This window comes from Rhipicephalus microplus, chromosome X (assembly GCF_043290135.1).
Source record: "Rhipicephalus microplus isolate Deutch F79 chromosome X, USDA_Rmic, whole genome shotgun sequence".
Lineage (NCBI taxonomy): Eukaryota > Metazoa > Arthropoda > Arachnida > Ixodida > Ixodidae > Rhipicephalus > Rhipicephalus microplus.
In genome coordinates this window covers 292,089,513-292,111,716 of record NC_134710.1, presented here as the reverse complement: position 1 = coordinate 292,111,716, position 22,204 = coordinate 292,089,513, and the positions used below count along the sequence as shown (strand labels likewise).

General features: G+C 46.0%; 1 protein-coding gene across 2 annotated transcripts in view; it reads right to left on the bottom strand.

Annotated features, from left to right (window-relative positions):
- The window catches only part of LOC119161411 (uncharacterized), a 30,766-nt gene that overhangs the window by 8,243 nt on the left and 319 nt on the right, over positions 1-22,204 (bottom strand). For both annotated transcript variants that reach the window (XM_075879327.1, XM_037413866.2), the window contains exons 2-6: positions 22,095-22,190; positions 21,918-21,982; positions 21,690-21,769; positions 18,647-18,828; positions 7,921-8,056 (exon numbers count right to left, since the gene is read on the bottom strand). In XM_075879327.1, the coding sequence (XP_075735442.1) occupies positions 7,921-8,056; positions 18,647-18,828; positions 21,690-21,769; positions 21,918-21,982; positions 22,095-22,190 (559 nt within the window). The remainder of the gene's footprint in view (positions 1-7,920; positions 8,057-18,646; positions 18,829-21,689; positions 21,770-21,917; positions 21,983-22,094; positions 22,191-22,204) is intronic.

The window sequence follows — 22,204 nt, the reverse complement described above, 5'->3', positions numbered from 1 at the left end:
TTCTGGTCACCAAAGTCACGGATATTGAACACCGCACGTACAGCATGTTTTTGCGAGTGCGCGAACCCTAACCCTGCCGCTAGCACTTCTCACGAATGACGTCAAGCCTTATTATTTGATATAACAATACAATTCATCGGTATCGCATTCATTGCTAAAAGTGTAAGTGAAACTAACAAATTTAATTTTTTAGATCCGATATTGCCGATAGCGCGTAACTCAAAAGAATGCTGGCTAAAGGGAAAATGATCACTCTAGTTGCCAAAGCTTTCGAGTAGTCAGTTCATTTTAACGCAAAGCAGAGGATACACTAATAGCCCAGTAAGCTCAGAAGCAGTCTCATTACGCCACGAGATAGCGCGTGCCAGGTACTTCAAGCATTGTAGCAGCCTCCCCTCCACCCCTCCCTTCAAAATAAAGCAATAAATGTAATGCCTTGATGTTTTTTTTTTTTTCAACCATCAGCTATTGGCTCAGGAAAGCGAGAGGCGAACGTGTAACAAGGTGTAGCCACTTCACAGGCCTTCCGATACCAGAGCCGCCAGCGATGGCCTCATTATAGCTGTGCGTATTAAAACCGAATTGTGGCTGCTCCGACCAGGAAGCATGCTTTTATAAATGAGATGAAATTTAAAAAGAAAGCACACAAGAATTTTCAATATGGATCCTAGCAACCTCAAGTTCGAAAGAGCAGGGTATTTTAGGGGCTTTCACTGCCACAGCGATTATAAACCCAGATGTACGTGCTAATGAAAGAAATTACAAAACAGCTATTCTGTACGATTATCCATGGATAAAGTATATTAGATGAAAAGTGCCAACGGGTTCCCATCCTTTACGTGTTCTTCTGCAGACGCGAAGCATGGAAAATTAGATCGCAATGTCCAGACATAACCGTGACGAATTCTGGCAGCAAACGTGTAGTTATTAGCGAAAATCGCTTCATTACACGCTGTGCGACTTTTCAAACGAGCTAACAGCAGCATTCCTAGAACAGAGGATGTTCGCCCTTGAATCACCACCAGTTTCACGCTACCATGAGTGAGACGGCTGAGACTAAATTGCGAGCAGTTATTGGAGCATTAAAGCTTAAATTTTGGAGCAGAAGACCCTTTCTTCGGAACAGTTGGCAGCATTTAATATGTCGTCCTGGGAGCTTGAAAATACACATTTCTTGCAACGAGGCGGCATCAGTGCATATTTTAATTGGCTTATAATACACATATGGCAGTGATACAGATTTTGAGGAAAATTTTTAAACAGATTACCGCCAAGTATGAACTGCACTACTTTTTTACATACCACGAGACCTATCTAGCTCTCGTAACAAGTGAAATAATCAAAGATGTTACGTAAAAATGACACGAGGTGTGTCTATTTAAAATCTATATTCAAACTGATGCGTATGGCGTCGACTAAGATGGAAGACAGCACGCACAACCGACAGACCACTTCCTTGTTGTCGTCTTCTGACCGCTGATACTTCAGCTACGTAGCATTACCCTCCCAGCGGTAAAAGCGCCGTCTCGGTGCACATTAACTAGGGTCTTCAGTAGGCAGGTGGTAAGGTTTTAGCCTGCTGACGTGCACAACATCACTCGGTGTGGTTGCAGGCAGGCTTGTGGTCTCAGATGCAGGAATGATCTCATAGGTGACGTCGGTTACCTGGCGGATGATACGGTAAGGACCCATGTAGCGAGACAACAACTTCTCTGAAAATGGGACGTCTTGTTTGAGAAGGTCGGTGAGTGGCCGTGCGAGTGCCGCAAAGTTTTTCACGAACCGGCGAAAGTAGGAGCAGAGGCCCACAAAACTGCGAACATCATGGACAGAGCGTGGGACTGGGAAGTTTGTTACAGCGCGTACTTTCGCTGGGTATGGTCGTACGCCGGCAGCGTCAACAAGGTGACCCAATACGGTAATCTGACAAAGACCGAAGTGGCACTTGGAGGAATTGTGCTGCAGGCCGGCCCGTCGAAATATGGATAGAATGGTCGAAAGGCGTTCAAGGTGGGTTCTATAGCAGGTGGGTGGCAAAGGTAGGTGAGAAAATCATCACGTCGTCCAGGTAACACAAACATGTCGACCATTTAAATCCTTGTAGGAGCGTGTCCATCATTCGCTCGAAGGTCGCTGGAGCGTTGCAGAGCCCGAATGGCATGACCTTGAATTGGTAAAGACCGTCAGGGGTAACGAAGGCGGTCTTTTCTGGGTCCATGTCATCTACAGCAATTTGCCAGTAGCCAGATCGGAGGTCGAGAGATGAAAAGAAGGTGGCGCCATGGAGACAATCAAGGGCATCGTCAGTGCGTGGTAGAGGGTACACGTCTTTTTTGGTAATTTTGTTGAGGTGGCGATAATCAACGCAGAAACGCCATGAGCCGTCTTTCTTTTTTCTAATACCACGGGAGATGCCGAAGGGCTCGTTGATGGTTCGATTATGTTTTTCGTAAGCATTTTGGCCACTTCTTTCTGAATCACTTTTCGCTCGGACGCTGACACGCGGTACGGCCGACGGTGAATGGGCGCAGAGTCACCAGTGTTGATTCGGTGAGTGACAATTTTAGTCTGGCCCAAGGGACGATCGTCGGTGTCGAAAATGTCACTGTATGAGGCCAAAACTTGGCAGAGAGCGTCGGCCTGGTGAGGCGACAGCTCCGATCCAATCATGTTTCGAAAAATACTATCGTCTGAGCTGGGTGACCGTGAGACTGCGCTTGGATCAAGAGCAGATACAGCGACAACACTGACATCGTCCTCTGTTATGGCAGTTAGCTGGGCTAGAGACATCTGGCAGGGCAACACTTGAGGGGTGAAACCAAAGTTAAGGAGCGGAAGTAACACACAGTTATCCGCTATGGTCGCGATGGTATAGGGCACAGTAACACTGCGCGTCAGCCGAACGTCAGTAATTGGCGTAACGATATAATCACCGTCAGGAGCGGGAGGGGTGGATGACAAAGACACGTACGTGACGGCTCGAGGTGGCCGGTGAACGAAAGTGGTTGGGCTCAAGCGGCTGGTGGGCTTTGCAGAGTAGTCAGCAAAGATTGGTAGATCAAGGCTGAGGGTACCAGACGAACAATCAATTAAGGCCGAGTGTGCCGAAAGGAAATCATGGCCAAGTATGAGGTCATGAGGGCAGCAGGCTAGCACGGCAAAAAGGACCACGGCGTGACAACCGGTAATGCTGACACGAGCAGTGCACATTCCGATTACTGGTACAGTACCGCCATTGGCAACACGTATTGCCTGCGTCGTAGATGGCGTCATAATCTTCTGTAAGCGGCAGCGTAGAGAAGCGCTCATAATAGACAGGTGCGCACCTGTGTCAATGAGGGCGGTCACAGGAACGTGGTCGACTTGTACTTCAAGCAGGCTATGGTGCGTGGGAAGCGTCAGTAGAGGATTTTCGGCCGTCACTGGTATTGCAGCTTCACCTCTATAAGCTGCAATATCTAGTTTTCCTGCTGCGGTCGTCCAGAGAAGCTCAGCGAGGAAAAGCGCCGAGGTGGCGGAGAGCGGGATCGGCGACGTGGCGGCGACGGGGAGCGAGAGCTGCGGCGACCGGGCACAGGGGCGTCAGGGTAGCGGCGACCGGGCTAAGGGGCGTCAGTGGAAGGCTTGTAAGATGACGACGAATAGAAATTGAAGGGTGCGGCGACTGAACGTCGAGGGGTCGTCGGATGCATGAGTGCCGAGGTAGAGAAAGTCTGACGTGGTTGGTTTGACCAACGGCGGCGGCAATAGCGAGAAACGTGCCCGGGCTGGTGGCAGGAACAACAAACAGGCCGGTCGTCAGGTGTACCCCGTTCAGAAGGGTTACGGAAGGGCATTGTTGGAGGTGAACGGCGAGCGTGTCCTCGGGAGTAGGACGGGACTTCAGGGCGAGTCAAGGGACATGCTGATGGAAGGCCGAGGTTCGCAAATTCCTGCCTCACCACAGCTTGTATTAACGTCACTGACAGCTGTTGTTGGTCAGAGGCGAGCGTTGCAAAAACAGGTGGCTGAAGAGGAGCCGGACAGGCGGCTTCGATTTCCCGACGAACAATGCGTGTGACGTCATATGTGGGGCACTGGCGGGTGGCTTCACACGATGAGGTTGCGGCCGTGTTGGGCAGCCGGGTGAATCGCTGAGTTATACGGTGGCTCTTGGCTTCTTCGAACCGCCAGCACTCTTTAATAATGGCGTCGACAGTGGCAACGTTGTTGTAAACTAGAAGATTAAATGCGTCATCTGCTGTGCCTTTCAGCACATGGGCTACTTTTTCAGACTCGCTCATGTGCTCGTCAATCTGGCGGCATAGGGCGATGATGTCGTGAATGTACGCGACGTACGACTCCGTCGACGTCTGTGCACGAGCCGCCAGTTGATTCCGCGCTGCGATCTGCCGCCCAACGGTGTCACCAAAAAGGTCGCGGATCTTCTCTTTAAAGGAGTCCCAGCTCGTAATCTCCGCTTCGTGGGTCTCGAACCACACTCGCGGTGGGCCATCGAGGTAAAAAAGCACATTGGCAAGCATAAGAGTCGGGTCCCACCTATAGCTTGCGCTGATCCGTTCGTACCGGTTGATCCATTTGTCGACGTCAACGCCATCCTGACCGGAAAATACACCGGGATCATGAGCAGGAGGTAGAACGACGTATGTAGAAGTCACGGTAGGAGCAGGTGGCGAAGACGATGATTGTTCAACCTGGGACATGGTTGGACCTATGATGATGCGGCCGTTGCGGAGCTTCGTGATGAAGACGGGGAAGCACCCCGCACCTCCACCACAAAGATGTTATGTAAAAATGACACGAGGTGTGTCTATTTAAAATCTATATTCAAACTGATGCGTATGGCGTCGACTAAGATGGAGGACAGCACGCACAACCGACAGACCACTTCCTTGTTGTCGTCTTCTGACCGCTGATACTTCAGCTACGTAGCAATATCTAAAAAAAAGGTTTGGTTGAAAAATAGGTTCTCTGGAAACATTTAAACATAAAAACGCATCACTTTCAAAAGAAATTCAAAAATTGTGATTGCACAAGAATCTTAAGTTACGTGACAGTGGGGCTTTGCTTAAAGGAAATCCTGACATGATAGTGTCAATTCTACCGCAAGCTTTTAACAGACAACAAAAGCGCACGGCACCACCGAGCATGGCCACTTCGTGCGAACTCCCTTCAAGAGTGCAGAGTGGGAGCCAAAAAACCTCGCCGCACCGACTATCTCGTAAAGCGCATGTGTGTGACACTAAGTGATAAGCAAATGGTAGTGATAGCACCTCTCCACGCAAACAAACACGCATTGCTAACACGGCACTTATTGGCCAGTTCTATATATATATCTTTTTAATATGATACGTCATCATCGCCAAGGTAGAACTCTCGATAATACATCGACTTGCAATTACTGCCTGCGCCGCGACTCGCGTAATGCGCTCGCACTGTCCAGTGCAGGAAAGAAATTCATGTCCATGCAACCGAACCGCCGAACGTACAGAGGCCAATTTTATTGCAAAAAAAAGAATGAAATGAAGAAAATGAAGTCGCAAAGTCGAATGGCCACCGACCGAAACACAGATCGAACATTGTGGTTAGACTAAAAGCTCGTGTAGCCCAGAGCCGGCACACAGCGACACGAGTTTGGATTACAAAACAGAGCAGTGGCAAGGAACACTGTGCCACGTGATCAGCGTCGCGTCATGAGTCACGAATAAAGCGCCGAGGTGCCGGTTAATATTGTTTAAATTGGTTTGATGCGCATTTGACGGCTTCACAAATACTAACCAAGTCTTTCTACCTGGGGACACTGATGTGTGGACTTTGCGTGCGATGGCTGTTTTAAATGCTTTAGGTACTCATTTGTCTAAATAAATTAGTATCTAATATGGATAAACTGGGAATGGGTTGCACACGTTCTGTCGCTCATGGAACCCATTTTGAGACCCCATGTGCATCCAGGAAACGTGTCGCATGCAGGGAAATTACTTCACATTTACAGTTACTCGCTCACAGCAAGCACACATGCGTAAGGTGACCGCACGCAGCAGTGTCGACAGAAAAATCGCAGCTACCAGACGAACGCGCTACCAACAACAAAGAACCTGACGGTCAACTCTGGTATGCTTGCCACCCGACTTGGTGGTTTCTGTTAGACGACAGTAGCACGAGAACACACAGCCTAGCTAATAGAAGCAGCACGATTGATGCACGGCAGCACATTTTTGCGAGGTAACACATATTTACAATAGCTTAGGGCAGATTGTGGCGGCACCATGCATGGGAGCCTTCGTCACCATAATGGTGCAACGCAAAAAAAAACCTGATTGGGCACATCTTATTAGTTAACTCGGCATTTTTTCTCCACCGAAGTTAATGGCATCAAAATTCTAGTTTTTGAGGCTGTTTCGGAGCAGTTCGGTGCAATTTTCACAATTTTTATGCTTTTGACACAGCTTGGCACAAGAAAACAGAAACATATCAAAAATGCGCAATGTGAACAGCGGTCTCACCCCTGCGCTACCGATTTGAATAAACGTCAGGAGCCCCTGTGTAGAGCACGTTTCATCGTTAAGCGGACTTGCACAACAGAGTTGTGTCGGCACCAAACATAGTATCGTAGATTTTAAGACGCATGCACCACCGTTCTTTATTCAGAGTTATAAAATAGGTACGTGATTGTGACTTTGGTGGCGTTGAGAACAAGGTGCATATGTATTGGCGTGCCGACGTGGCTATTTGCCAGTGATACACCATCCCAAATCCAACTTTGGTGCAGCTTCATGCAATTTCCATTGATATTATCAGGATGGCACAGTAAATCTGACTTGGTGCACTTTAGTACAGTTGGCACAAAAGTTGGATCACTGTGATTGGTTGATATGTAAGGTTTAACGTCCCAAAACCACCATATGATTATGAGAGGCGCCATAGTGAAGAACTCCAGAAATTTTGACCACGTGGGGTTCTTTACCGTGCACCAAAATCTGAGCACACAGGCCTACCGCATTTTCACCTCCATCGAAAATGCAGCCGCCGCAGCCGGGATTGGATCCCGCAACCAGCTGGTCAGTAGCCCAGTATCTAAGCCACTAGACCACCATAGCGGGGCCATGGCCAAGAACTACTGCTGCACATCATGTAATATAATTACGATGAATGTAATGAAGTAGTGACATGTCCACTATAGAAATTTCTACAGACAAGTCTTGTGCCAGAATAAGACAATGAAAGATACCAATATTAAAGAGGTTTATATTAGGTTTGTGCGAATATTCGAGCACTTTGAATATTCCAACAAATATTAAAGTGTTCTAATTCGCTTTTATTTGAATTATAAAAATTTTGAAGTATTTGAAATGAGCGAATAGGTCTGTATTAGTCCACACATCCCTGTAAAAGTGGTACACGTTTCACTGCAGCAAAGGGTACTACACCGTGAAAAAACCATACAAAGTAAATTCCTCACTTCTACGAAGCCCTGCTTCAAGGTTAAACATATTACCCTTGCATCAATCCATCTATTCAGAAATTTAAATATTTCACAGGTTATCACTTGGATTCTACCAAAAGTTGATTCTTGCTATTAATTCTCATATTGTTTACACTTCCCTTGACGCAAAAAAATCACATTCGCACATGCCTTGTTTCGTCAGAAACTATATTGGGCAGGTTAGTTGAGTCATGGACCCAACTAACCTGCCCCTTTTTTTATATATGTTATATATATTATACAAACTAACAACATGCTGATTTAACACCTAACATGCCTCTTTTTTTTACATATGTTATACATATTATTCAAACTTAATCTGAAATTATTTGAACCAAATCAATACTCGCCTCAAATTCACTTTGAGCCTAAAATTTACTTTTTGCACAGGCATAGTTATCATGACTGAAAACCTAAAATTTTACGCACTAACCTACCTCAGGGCCATACAGAGCCAGAAACCGTGCTCGCTCGGGGCACTCTGCATACTTTGCACTGCACCTCCGCGCTTCGTCAACTAGAGCGGAGAACTCACGCAGCTGTGCTTGAACCTCTGGAGAGCTCAGCATTTCTCTGTAATATAATTAGAAAAGTAATTGATGCACTGAAAATGCAAGCGCTAGAAGAAGCAACCAATGTCTGATGCACACTTGAATGCATCGGGCTATAGAAATGCTGCATAGCCACACACACACAAATATATATATATATATATATATATATATATATATATATATATATATATATATATATATATATATATATATATATATATATATATATATATATATATATATATATATTGTGCAAATACTGTGGAGGTGCGATCACTCCCCTTGTAAACTTGTTTTCGCCGCATGGCACACGCGTGTCTCGCAGACAAGCCACGTTTAGGGTTAACCACCGCTGAGCGGTAGCTTTCGCAGTACTCGCGAGAGTTTACCATTGTAATCATCATCATGGTTAGCGTCGTAACGCCAGCATTACCGCCTAAAGCCCCTATACCTTCGGAAAAGTACAGCATTCTTTTGATCTGCGCCGCTTCCTCCTCTCCCCACCAGAGCTTCTTGTCTCTTTGGGTAGATGCGGCAAATAACCGGTTTTTGTCGCTCGGCGCCATGGTAGATGCACCAAAGCGCCACTGCGTTGATTGTTCGCCGCATGCAAAGTGCAGAACGTGTGAGAGAATTTCTCTCAAAAATGTTTAATGTTTCGAATGGCATGATTATCGCAGCTATTCTCAAGCACAGCCCGTGTCTGTGACAGCATGCACGTTGCATGTGCACGTTATGAAATGAACCCCTGGCACTTGCAAAAAAAATAAATACACTTTAATGCAATACATATGACAATGTGCCGAACTTTCTCATTGCTTTGAGGTGATACTGTGCGTTGAGTTCGGATGATACATCACTAGAAATGGGCAAGTGGTAATTTCGACAGTGATGACGTGACTGCGTTTTTCGACCTCTACATCACAGCACCATCTTGGCCATCCAGCAATTCGAAATAGTTTCCGTGTGCAAGAACGACCTTTATCACCTACATTATCTGAAACGCCCCTGCAGACACGTAAAACCTCAAGACAATGGTTGCAAACTGCGCCGCAGAGGACAAACATATCAGAATGACGTACTGCGTGCACAATTCATTGGACAGGCGGAGGACAGATAGCGTGTGAAATGTCATGAAGTTCTGAGCCAGCACTTTCATGGACATTGTTGACATTGCCGCAGTTATAAAATATCGAGGTAGTTTGTACACACAGGAACTATTCCTTCCAAAACGACGTGGTTTAAGACACCACAGCTGCAATTTAAATATTTCTTAGCAGTTGAATAATTAGCATACCAAGTTTACTTAATTTAATTTCAACCTGTTCTCAATAAACCCAGCTATGTATATCAGCACCAAATACTCAAAGAAACACTACACCGCAAAAAGAAATTTAAACGACGTGCAATTCGCTACAATCTGTGCATGACTTCAGCATCTCTTCTGCCGTAATATTGATGGTGAGCGCACCCAGTCTTGCTGCGAAAATCAACGCGGAAGAATCATTACATTGTAGGAACACATGCAGCGCTTGGTTGCCTACATTTTTTTTATTTATCCCTGCTCTGACATGGACGTCCACAAACGCTGTTGTTGTTGCTGGCGCCTTCTCTTGTGCTGGCTCGAACACGCGGAGCAGCTGCGGCGCAACTTTGTGTTCTCTGAGATGCTGATGGCTTGTCATAAGGCCTCCCCCTCTAGCAAGGTAGCTGGTGTGCAAAGGAGCGACCTCTATGAGTAGGTTATAGGATCTGCTGTTGCAAAGCGCGTTCGTCTGGTTTTCGGGAATCGCTTGTAGTCTTCGAGGATGGCGTCAGTGTCAAAAAAAGCCGGCTTATACAGTCAATGGAGACACTGTCTTCGCGTCCATTAAGCAGCAGAACGAAACGCTTCGGTAACACTTGACGACCCTAAAGGCTCTGTCGTAAGGAGGTTGCAGTGGTGGTCTGATTGCGTTGAGTGGTATGAAAACGTGGGTGTAGCCGCGGAGCACATGACTGACGAAACTTGGACGTGAGTGTTGGTGTGCAAGAATAGGGGACACATCTCTCATGGCATTTCTGAGGCGACTGGCATAAGCAGCTACGTCCAATGATGATACCGGTGACAAACTGTCCAGGAAGCCTTAGGATAGTGCCAAATACGGGCTCAGCTGAGGAGCAAGACGCGTCCATTTGTATCATGCTGCGCAGGGCGAGGAGGACAAGTGGTAGTCGCTCCGTCCACAGTATTAATGATTGGGAGGCCATGAGCGAAGCTTTGAGGTGGCGGTGAAATCGCTCAACCATGCCATTCAACATCGGGTGGTAAACCATCGTCTTGATGTAGTTGACAACAAGCATACGGGACAAGGTGCGGAAGAGCGCAGAGTCAAATTGACGATGTTGATCTGTTGTGATGGTCTTGGGAACTCCGTAGCGGCTTATCCACACGATGATGAGTCGGCGGGCGACTGACTCTGCCGTGATGTCGGTGAGGGGTAGTGCCTCAGGCCACTACGTGAACCGTTCTACACTGGTTAACATATACCGGCTGTTTTGCGATGGGGGCAAAGGGCCTACGAGGTCCAGGTGCACGTGGCTGATCCGCGAGTCAGGAGGCGTAAAGGTACCCAGTGGGCTGACCGTGTTGCGCTGGACTTTGGTTAGCTGGCACTTGAAGCAAGCACGTGTCCAGCGGCGGACGTCAATGTTCATTTGAGGCCATAGATATCGCCCTGTGATGAGGGGCTGAGTCGCATGTATACCAGGGTGCGACAAGTAATGCAAGGCGTCGAAGACTGAGCAGCAAAATGGTGCTGGAACGTAAGGGCAAGGACAATCGGTAGAGATGTCGCAAACGAGGGAAATCGTGCAGCCTGGAAGTTAGACATCTTCAAACATGAGGAAATTCTCTTGGAGTTGCAACACCTGAAGCTCGCTGTCGTCCTGTTGTGCAGGTGCCATGACTGCAAAATCGACTGGTGGGCGCTCATTCACAGTTGCATTGATTTCTATTCAGGAAAGCACGTCAGCAACAGGGTTGTCTTTGCCACTGATGTGCCGGATATCACTCGTGAACTCCGATATATAGGCAAGCTGGCAGATCTCACGTGGGGCGTGGGCAGAGTTGTTAGTGGTCGATTGACACGTAAGCGGCTTGTGATCGGTGAGGATATGGAACTGCCGACCTTCTAGGAAGTTTAGAAAGTGCTTGACAGCCAAATAGGCCACAAGGAGTTCACGACAGAATGTGTTATAACGACTCTCTGTCTGTGAGAGCTTCCGTGAGAAGAAAGCGACCGGCTGCCAAACTCCGTCGACCAACTGCTACATGACTGCTCCTATGGCAACATCCAAGGCGTCCCTGTGAGTGACGCGATGGCGTCGCTCTTTGGATGCGCAAGGAGCATTGCGTTAGCAAGAGCTTCCTTGATAGAACTGAAAGCTGTCTTTGCATCGCCCATCCAGAAGTTGGAAGCATTGGGCTTCGTTTGACTGGATAGAAGTGCATGGAGTGGTTGAAAGATGTCAGTGTAATGAGGAATAAACCGCCGACAATAGTTGGCAAGCCCGAGGAATTCACGTAGTTTCTTCGTAGTTGTTGGTCGTGGAAACTGCAATATAGCTTCAACACGCATGGCCGGCGAAGAGATCCCACGTGAATCCACGAGATGGCCAAGAAAGTCCAGTGAGGAAACGCTGAACTCGCTCTTTGGTCCATTGACGACTAGTCCATATTTGCGGAGTCGTGTGAAAACCTGACGCAGGTGAAGTTCATGATCTTCTGCAGTGGTGCTGAAGACAAGGATGTCGTCGATGTAAGCGAAGCAGAAGGTCAAACCACGAAGTACCTGGTCCATAAACCGTTGAAAGGTTTGTGCGGCGTTTCGTAGACCCAAGGGCATACGCATGTATTCAAACATGCCAAAAGGTGTTATTATGGCAGTCTTCGGTACGTCGGAAGGTTCGACAGATATTTGGTGGCATGCCTTTACCAAGTCGATTTTGCTGAATAAGGTGGAACTTTGCAGCAATACCGTAAATTCCTGGATGTGCGGTATCTGATAGCAGTCCGGTACCGTCACATTGTTGAGGGCGCGGTAGTCACCACATTGTCTCCAGTCGCCTGAGGGCTTGGGAACCATGTGTAGCAGTGACAATTAGGCACCGGAAGAGGGGCGGATGTATCTGAGTTCAAGTATGTGCTTGAATTTTGGGCGTGAAATTTTGTGGTGGTCAGGAGTGAGACGACGAGCACGTGCAAACACCAGTGCTTTTACTGTCACTATATGGTGAGTGAAATTGTGGCGTATCGGGTCTTCAAGAAATGTAGCACGAAAAAGGTCGGAAAATTTTTGCAGAAGTATAGACCACAGCGGGGAGACTTTGGCATATGCTTGCACGAGACGCAAGGGTGGCAAATTTTATGCTACGCCCTGAACTGTGAGGAGGGTCTCAGAATCCACGAGACGGCTATGTCGTAGGTCTACCAGAAGCTTAAAATGCCAAAGAAAATCCGCACCGATGGGTACATGCATGTCGGCAATTAAGAAGATCCATCTAAATGTGCATCTCAGGCTGATGTGAAGCGTAACAGACCTCTGTCCGTAGGTCCGTACGGTCGAACTATTGACCGCGGCGATAGGCAGCGAGGTCTGGCATCGGCAGCAGTCCTCCAACATAGGAGGAACAACACACACTTCGGCAACTGTGTCGATGAGGTAGTGGACTTTGGTGACGCGGTCTGTGACGTGGAATAAGAGGCTGTATGTCAGGCCTGAAACACTGACCGTCCTCAGTGCATGGCTCGTGCGTTTACCGAAAACTGGCATGGCTGTTTGCACTGACGAACTCGAGCTCCGCATCGGTGGTGGTGACAGCAGGCGCTGAGAGGCAGGCTTGGCGATCTTTCGCGGCTTTGGCGCCGTTGACATGATGCATTGCTGTGATGGTCTACCTTGAGCGTGCTCAGTTCAGTGGCCAACTGATTCACCTTGCGGTTGAGCTCCTTCCTCGTTAACTTGAAAAAGGCAGTTCAAGTGGTCTTCGCGAACCGGCACAAAGAGGGTAGATTCACGTGGTCTTTCGATCGCAGATATGGACGGGGCACCAATATCCATAATCTTGTCGGCCATCTGCGCTAGTGAGTCGAGGATTTCTGTCCACAATACACTCAAAATCATCCGCACCTGCTGTGCCAGTCGCTGCATGAAGAGTTCGCGTAGGATGGATGCGTCCAATACAGCAGAGTGGTCCCCAATCAGGTGTTGCATACGACGCAGAAGCTCCGTAGGCGTTCAGTCACAGAGTTCTTCCGAGGTGAGTAGCTGCTGCAGCCTGTGCTGTTCTGACTCAGTTGTCCGGCATATGAGCTCGTCTTTAATGGTCTCTTAGGGGTTGTCAGGAGGTGAAGAATGCAGAATGTCTCTTACTATGGCAATGACAGCAGGTGGTAAGGTGCCGATGAAGTAGTCGTACGTCGCTGTTTGTGACGTTACCCGGTGTCGTTGAAAGAGTGGCTCGATGCTCAGAAACCAGAGTTCAGAGTCTGCCTGCCAAAACTCCGGGAGCCTGAGGGTAGCGATGACAGGGTCAGGTACCGTGGGATTTGGCGTGGCGTTGCTGTTAAGTGTGGTGTCCATGGTCAGCCGAAGTGAATGGGGCTGAATAACCAGAGTTGGCCGTGACGGTCGGTGCGTTGACGAAAGGACGAGTAAGTGCGCATTGCCGCTCGAAGTCCGGGTCACCACTTTAGAAAGACGTGCGGCGTTTGGTTTCCTACATTTTTTTATTTATCCCTGCTCTGACATGGACGTCCACAGATGCTGTTGTTCTTGCTGGCGTCTTCTTTTCTCGTGCTGGCTCGAACACACAGAGCAGCTGAGGCAAAACTTCTTCGTCTTCTCCGAGACGCTGATGGCTTGCCATAACGTAAAGCTGTATGCAAAGCACGGCACACGGCCATGGCTGTACAGGAGCGGCTGTAACTAATGCAGCAGCGGCAGCGCCCCACTGGCTCGAAAGCAAACTTTAAGCTCATGGCGTATTACAGGGGGCGCCACTGTCGTAAGCGAACGAAAAAAAGCAACGCGCCAGAGAGGAGGCGGCGAGGGGAGAGCAGATGGCGGTACTTTTACGAAGTATAGGGGCTTTATTGCTGCCTGATGACGAGGTTGAGTGGCGGCACATGAGACATGAGAGGCTCTCTTTGGCGCGTGGTAGCTGGCACGAGTGGTCGTCTTCCGCAGCGGGTCCATGGTGACGGCACCGCGGGTTGTCTCTCATGGGTCCCTCGTGGTGAGTCGAGTGTTGGCAACGCCGCCTTTGCGTTACCTAATTTTTGCTGTCATGTTGATTGAGTGTATTGGAATATTGTATAAGGTTGGTGGTGGTGGTAGTGGTTAGAAGATGAGAAAAGGCACCTAAATTCTGCAACCCGGTCGGGAGCACGGCGCAGTGCCTATATAAGGTTGTCTCAGCTTGCCACTAGTGAAGTATTGAATCGGCTGACGATATTGTCAATGTAAAAGTAGTTCAATGAATTACTTTCTTTGGTTTGGTTCAACCGCATGCTCTGTGGGTTCCGAGAGCGTGCCTCATTTCGAGACCTCACTATATGTTTCCGACAGCCACAGGACATCAGAAGTAGGCATGAGGCCACATGATGGTTCCAACAACTTTGCCTCTGTGTACACAAATCATTGAAAAAGCAGTGCACATGCACATATTTCGACAGGCTGCTACATTGCTTGCAAACACAGTGCTTGCAGACTGTGCTTCAGCCATTGCATGGTCTGCGTAAATATCGTACGGCACCAAGAAAAGGCTCGACAGAACAGCCCTACAGCAAGAGCATATTCAAGAGATTAGCAGCAAATGCACAAGTAAGAACAAAACAAATGTCGTATAACCAGACTGGTCATAGAGAGCATATTAGACATGTCATAAATGATTGTTGTGTTAATTAGTAATTACCTTATTAACATAAGCTTCCATAAGCCACTTTCCTGCATGCATATAAGCAACTTTCTCTGTGCATTCAAGGTTGCTGAAGTTTCCTTGCTTTTGCAACATTATGTTTCAATTTTCTCTTTCAGAAGGTCAAACAAGTGACAACATCAGACAAGTGATGACAATGCAGGTCTAGTGCCCAAATCTGAGCACACAGGGCTACAGCATTTTCGCCTATATCGAAAATTCAGCTGCCGCTGATAAGGTCTAAGCTTCTGGAAACCTGAAACTGATTTCTATTCAGCCAGTGTGCAAAAGGGAGGAGTGCAATGCTAAGGCTGTTCATTACAGATGAAAGTGTTGTCACCGAGCTTAAATGACAGGTGCAGTCCACACTCAAACCTCATTACAACAAAGTCACGTTTGCCAAAAAAAACTTTATTATAACCAAAAAATTATAAACATATATTAATAACGCAGTATTTATTGCAAAAATGATTTTCATAAACTTCATTATATCTGTGTTTGTTATATCGTGGTTTGAGTGTATTACACCAATAACATAATGTTCTTGATACTAAAAATTGGAAAGAAAAGTGAGACGCTTGGTTAAGCAAAGCACGACCGGGGAGAAGTAGGGTTGATGAAGCACTTGTGACCATTTAGTCCAACACGTCAGAAAAGCGAAAGCGGGTGTATGACGCAGTAATACAGTGTAGCGCCAACTACAGCTCGGTTTATTTAAGCTGTTGTCATTAATTTTGTTCCCATACAAATATAGTGGAGGCCGTTGAGATAACGATCACTCGCTTTTTGTGATCCCTGAAAGAGCGCCATATCTGGAAGAAAAAATTTTTGAGTGTTCTTGCTAAAAAAAAAACATAACCCATCGTAGATAAACGCCTCTCAACACAGCAGAAAACCATGTGTTTCGAGAATTCCATATAAATGGTGGAGCTGAGTACATTTAAAGAAAGCTTCATCTAGGCAGAAAGTTGGTTAAAGTTAACTGTGCAAAATAATCAGTCAGGAGTTTTCACTGAATTGGAGAAAGATGAAGCCGTAAAGCCCGCTCATAATAAGGAAAGTATAAAGTGTGCACCTGAAAGAACAAAGAAATGGCAATGCAAATTCCTCGAAATACAATACTGTGCACGGTGAGATGCGCTAAACAGTGCGCAGAATGTTATGATGCCTGTGGATAAAACTTCACAAAAGAAATTTAACATCTTGCAGCAACGATTAAAAACAATCTGGTGACTAAGCTAGTGTGAGAATTTGGAACGGCTTACCTGTTCATGTAAAATATATAGCAAAATTATTACCATATTCACTTCGTTCTTTCACTGAACATTCACAAGTGCAAGTCAGTTATTACCTAAATTTGTTTTCTTTTAGTGTAGTTAAAAATGCCACACTGTTTCTTGTGTTTAACATTCCAGCTTCAACATTTGCAAGTATCCCCTAAAAGCGCCAGAAGTATGACCTATAATTGGCAGAAATAAGAATACTAGTTAATGTTATTTACTCAAAAACTATTTTAGCCGTAACTTTATGGTAGGCTTTGGCTTTATACGGCTAACACTATGGCTAGACCCAATTTGATAGTCCGTGCTATTCACATATCTCATTCTCCAGCATGATGAACAAGTGCGAAAGGCCGCCCCGCCGCGGTGGTCTAGTGGCTAAGGTACTCGGCTGCTGACCCGCAGGGCGCGGGTTCGAATCCCGGCTGCGGCGGCTGCATTTCCGATGGAGGCGGAAATGTTGTAGGCCCGTGTGCTCAGATTTGGGTGCACGTTAAAGAACCCCAGGTGGTCTAAATTTCCGGAGCCCTCCACTACGGCGTCTCTCATAATCATATAGTGGTTTTGGGACGTTAAACCCCACATATCATATCAATCAAGTGCGAAAGGCCAGCACGTTTTTTCAACAAATAAATCTTGGAAACATTTATGACCTCGGATCTTGAGAACTGATGAGTCAGCCTAGGTTTTCACTGAATCAGAGAAACGTTAAGAGATAATAGGTGTTAATTCCCAAGCTAAAAATGACAATGACGAAGATGTGGCACGACATTAAAAAAATTTAATGGTAGCAATGGAAGGGCAAATGGTAGGGCAAATCACACTACGTATCAAGCAATGGTAGGGCAATGATAGGGCAAAGCAATGGTAGGGCAAATCACACTACGTATCAGTCTCCTTAAATCGGCAACAAAACAAGTGGCTAGGATGATTCAGAGGATCACCTTCCACAAAAAGGGCATGAAGGAAAGTTATACTATGTGTTTACTGAGCGAATTGACAAACAGCTTGCCTTTCCAAACGCTCAACAAGGACGGGGAAGAGCAAGCATATTCTATTATCATAGGGGCCTACAAGGCAGCATTAGGCTTACCGATAGGCACTCCCGACACACAGGCTTCTCGAAATCGGTGTGCATAACACGTAAATCGAGCTAAAAGCAGCAACATTGATCTTTCAGTGCAACCGCCTCAGCCAGACAAAGTCGGGAAGGGAGATATTGATAAGGGCGGGTATACTACCACAACCCCAAAACTCAAACGAGGGGCTGGTAGACATACCAGCCCCAGTCTGACGGCATATTTCGATCGCCCCTATTCCTAAGAACATGACCAAAGAGCGCCAGAACCAAAGGCAAGAGGAGCGCGTAAGATGGTTAAAAAAATTGGTTAAAGGCAATCATAATGTGCTATATGTGACACTTCCAGCTATAAATGGAAGCGCTGCATCGTCACAATTGTAAGCAGCAACACAAGAAGCATAGTGTCCAGCACATCACTGTACACTAGATTGATCACAAAGGCCCAGTGTTTCACCATTGCATTGGCAATTAGAAGTCAAGAGCGCAACTACGGCCAGGCGTACCTCACCATACTCTCAGATTCGCAAGAGGTGTGCCGGCTATTTACAAAAGGCCACCTTCCATTAAACATTTGCAATATTTTAGGCAACAATTGAACAACACATATAGGTTGGTCTGGTGTCCAGGACATGCAGGCCTAGAGGTTAACGATAGGGCGGATGCTCTAGCTCGAGCGCTCACAAGCCAAGCGGAGTAGCAACCTTTCTCACAGTTACCACCACCCAGTACTACGCACGTTGCCTTTCACGAGGACGAAAACGACGACCCGTTCAGATGGCTGCGCGAGAGCTTCTTGCTCACCTGCGATGCCCGCGGCAGAAATATGGAACCCCCCCCCACAAATCTCTAAAAGGGGAAGATGCCATAGACCTCCATACAATTCAAACGGGAGTTTATCCAAATTTATTAAGATTCCACAAAATTCATCCGACTTTGAATGGCCGCGATTGTCCGTGGTGTCGCGACTCGCCACCGACCTTGTACCATACCTCGTGAAGCTGCATTAAACGACCAAATGAACTCAATCACTTACGGCGTATGTATAGAATAGAAAACTTGCTGGAGCAGTGGGAGGCACTCGTCGCTAGCTCGTACCGGGAGGTGCAACTAGCACTCCTGGAACATGTGCGGCTGGCAGCGCAAGCCACTGGGGCCCCAACCGTTAAGCTCCTAAACCCCTCCTTTTTTAACCCAATAAAGTTAAGCTCCTAAACCCCTCCTTTTTTAACCCAATAAAGTTATCTTGCTGCCACAAAGCCAAAATTTAAAGAAGTCAAAATAAGTGCACCTGTGCACAATTTCATCGCTTTTCTTCGAGGGACTCGGCTGTCGGCACTGCGTCGGGTTTCGCGACTCGGATGCAGAGCGTGACTGGTCTCTGATGGGCACATTTCTCGCCGTCACCACCGAAAGACTTCGCCGCGAACTAGCCCCTTGTTTCGTCCCAGCCGTCCTTGTCATAACTTGGGGCTGAAAAATTCAAACAAAAGCCCGATTCATAAAAAAAAACAAAGGAACAGCACAGATTCAACATGCACGTGTTTATTTGAAATGTTACCAAAAAAATATATTGAAGGTGGTATAGGTGACTTTTATTGTGTTCGAGCGTCTCTTCACTGTATAGTTATACATTTATTTGCATATACAGTTGCACCCCTTTATAAGACACATGCACCAGGGAGCAATTCTTGTCTCTTATATGAGGTGTCTCTCATTAGCAGGGTAATACTACATATGCGTTTTCTTATCGACCCTTCTTCAAGTGCAGGCCCACTGGTGTCGCTTATACCCATTGGTCTATTAAATTAGTGCCTCTGATAGAGGGTTTGACTGTAATGCTATTTTGCATGCCAGATATTGCAGGAGTGAGTACACGTATCAGATGCAAAAAGTACAAAAAAAGCCAACAACAAAAACACTATCAGGAAAAGATCGACAGACAGAATCAGGGAGCACGTTTGCAAATTCATAATTTTGAGAAGTTTACCAAGGATTCCTCTAGACCGATCAAAATCCCAGTAGTAAGCAGAAAAAAAGCAAAATCCAGAACAATTAATAGATGAAAAATAAATGTTAAGACAGTGACTACTTTTGCTAGGCCAATAACCAGACACATTGATGAACATTTTCACACGAAAAATCTTATGCAGCAGCTCAATTATGTCACCAGACGAAAACAATATGTCAATTATAACTCTATACTGTCATAAATCCAATAAAATGAAAGAAAAACAATGCTATACTACTTTGAGTTACATCGCTCTAATATTTTAAAGTTTGTGTAGGAATAAAAGACTCAATGAGACATCAGAAACATTAAAAAATATGCATGTTTTTCACGTCGGAGTTGCACAAACCTATGTAAAATGAACTTAATATGCCCTTGCCTACGGAATACGTACGAAAATGTTTATTGAGGAAGAAGCAAGAAAGGCTTGAAGTTTTGGACATGGTACATACTAGGCACTGCATGCAATAGCAGAGTTAACCATGATAATAAAAATTGAGCATTCCACACAAGCCTTTATAGGCTGGTGGTCATCAATTTTATTTGCAACCGCGGTGCAGGGGTTTACAATCTTTGGCGAGTGCCTTTCATTTTTACTGGCTCCGTCTCCCTGTAAGACCAATAAATAAACGAGAATATATGCACCACAGCAATGCCATACTATATGAAACAATTACCTTTAAAACTAAAGTAGTTAAATGGAATAATGACGAGTATTTACGGTACCTGTTTTTTTTTCAGAGCAATGAAAAGGTTACTGGTGTAATTACAGAATGGATATTGATCGATACATAGGATTGAACATTCCAAAACCACCAAATTATTATAAGAGACACGGTAGTGGAGGACTACGGAAATTTCGACCACCTGGGGTTCTTTAGCGTGCACCCAAATCTGAGCACACGGGTCTACAACATTTTCACCTCCATTGAAAATGCAGCCGCCGCAGCCGGTAATTGATCCCGCGACCTGTGGGTCAGCAGCCGAGGACCTTAGCCACTAGACTACCGTGGCGGGGCTAATTACAGAATGATAATGTGGAAAACATCGTGAAACATTTATAATCAAAATTCTTCAACCAGCGGCAACTATGAAGTCGTACACATAACAGATAATAAGAACGGTGGGCGGTGAGCACGGCAGCATTTCTCGTTTGTGCATTATGGTTGCGTGCACTCTGAGCACATGTGCTGCAGCTCAACATGTTCCACTAGTAGGCACGAATACAATGAAAACTTCTCAGCGTCAACATCTTTTATCTCTTGAATAGCACAGAACAGAGTGGTGATGAATGATAATATACGTGCTCTAATTGTAAGCCCTCGTTCTGGAGCACATGAAAGCAGCAAACATAACGACTCCATAATGCAGCTTCAACGCTATTCAGCAAGGCTGCATTACATACTATTTTAACTTTCAAATGCAATTTAAATAAATAAATACCACTGGGATTGTGAAAGGGATGCTTGAACCTGGGAATCCCACTATAATTTGCAGTCTCTTCATTTCCACCATGAACTAGTTGCACGTTCTGGCCAGTCGGCAAACCCTTTAACTATGCAGTTATGTCAATCTTTAATCTTGCACTACATGATGAAGAGGAATGGAAAGCTGTGGCATCAGCTTAGCATGTTATGAGTTCAAATGCACAAGGACGACACACATGAGAGAAACATGCATGTGTGCACACACACATGCACACACATAGCACAAGCAACTTTTATTTTGAGGATCTAACACAAATTCTACAGAAGTCTCCATTAGAGCAAAGTCATGTTCAATGAGAGCAGCTCTGATAATAAAATCAATGCCCACTCACGTAACACTAGCCTGCGCCAATGATTATTTTTGCCTTAGTAGCTTTAACCACATTATGACTCCTGGCAACAACACAAGAAATGTTAAAATTTTGTTGTGCGCATTCACAATCTCATCAACGAATGGGTTGGAAGCCAAGGCTTTTGTGTTACAATGATAGCCAATTGAGCTAGCTGGAAGGAATTCATTATAAAATAAAGTAAGAGTACAAAAACAAACGCAAGAGCAGAGAACAAAACAACACAAATGTCTCGTGTGTGGTAGTCTTTCTTTTCATGTGTTCGAGCTGGCAAACATTGCTTTTTATTTTTTTAGGAAGCAGTGTTTTGCGTGTGCATCTCTCTGACGTGTCTTATATTTAAACTTTTTTTCTTAGGAAACAACCTTATATATCTCCTGCATATCTAGTGTTCGGTTAATAACTAGGCTGGGAACGATAACTGGCCATCTCACTGGTGTTCCTACTTTTTGCCACTACGTGGTTATCATAACGAGCAATACATACTCTCTCTGATTGCCGCAGACTACTCGCCGTCACCAGCAGAGTGTCAGTTTTCTCCAGAGAGTCTCGAAGCTTTTGCTTAGCTGCAAAAGAGGAGAAAGAGCAAATTAATAAAAGGTGAGCGGATGCAGATGGTAACCTTCAGTTTTCAGTACGCAGAATACATGTCAGCAAGTTCCGTGCATTAGAGAACGCGGTATACAAAAGATCTCGTAAAACTTGATCGATTACCTTGCGCTACGTTCATTTGAGGGGCACTAGGTTGGTTTTCTTTCGTTTCTTCGGCAGTCGCGGCTCTGGAACATAAAGGGCGGCTAACATGATAGTACGCAGCGAAAATATTCAGAGAACGCAATGCATGAGAAGGACACGATTACTGTAAAACACCATTTGATATCAGTCGCTTACACAGAGTTGAACAGCCGGTAAAACTCATTCATATCGTCCACCGACTGCCTCTCTGCGTCGACTTGAGCTTGAAGATTCTGCAGGACGGCCATCAGCCTGATATAAGGAGA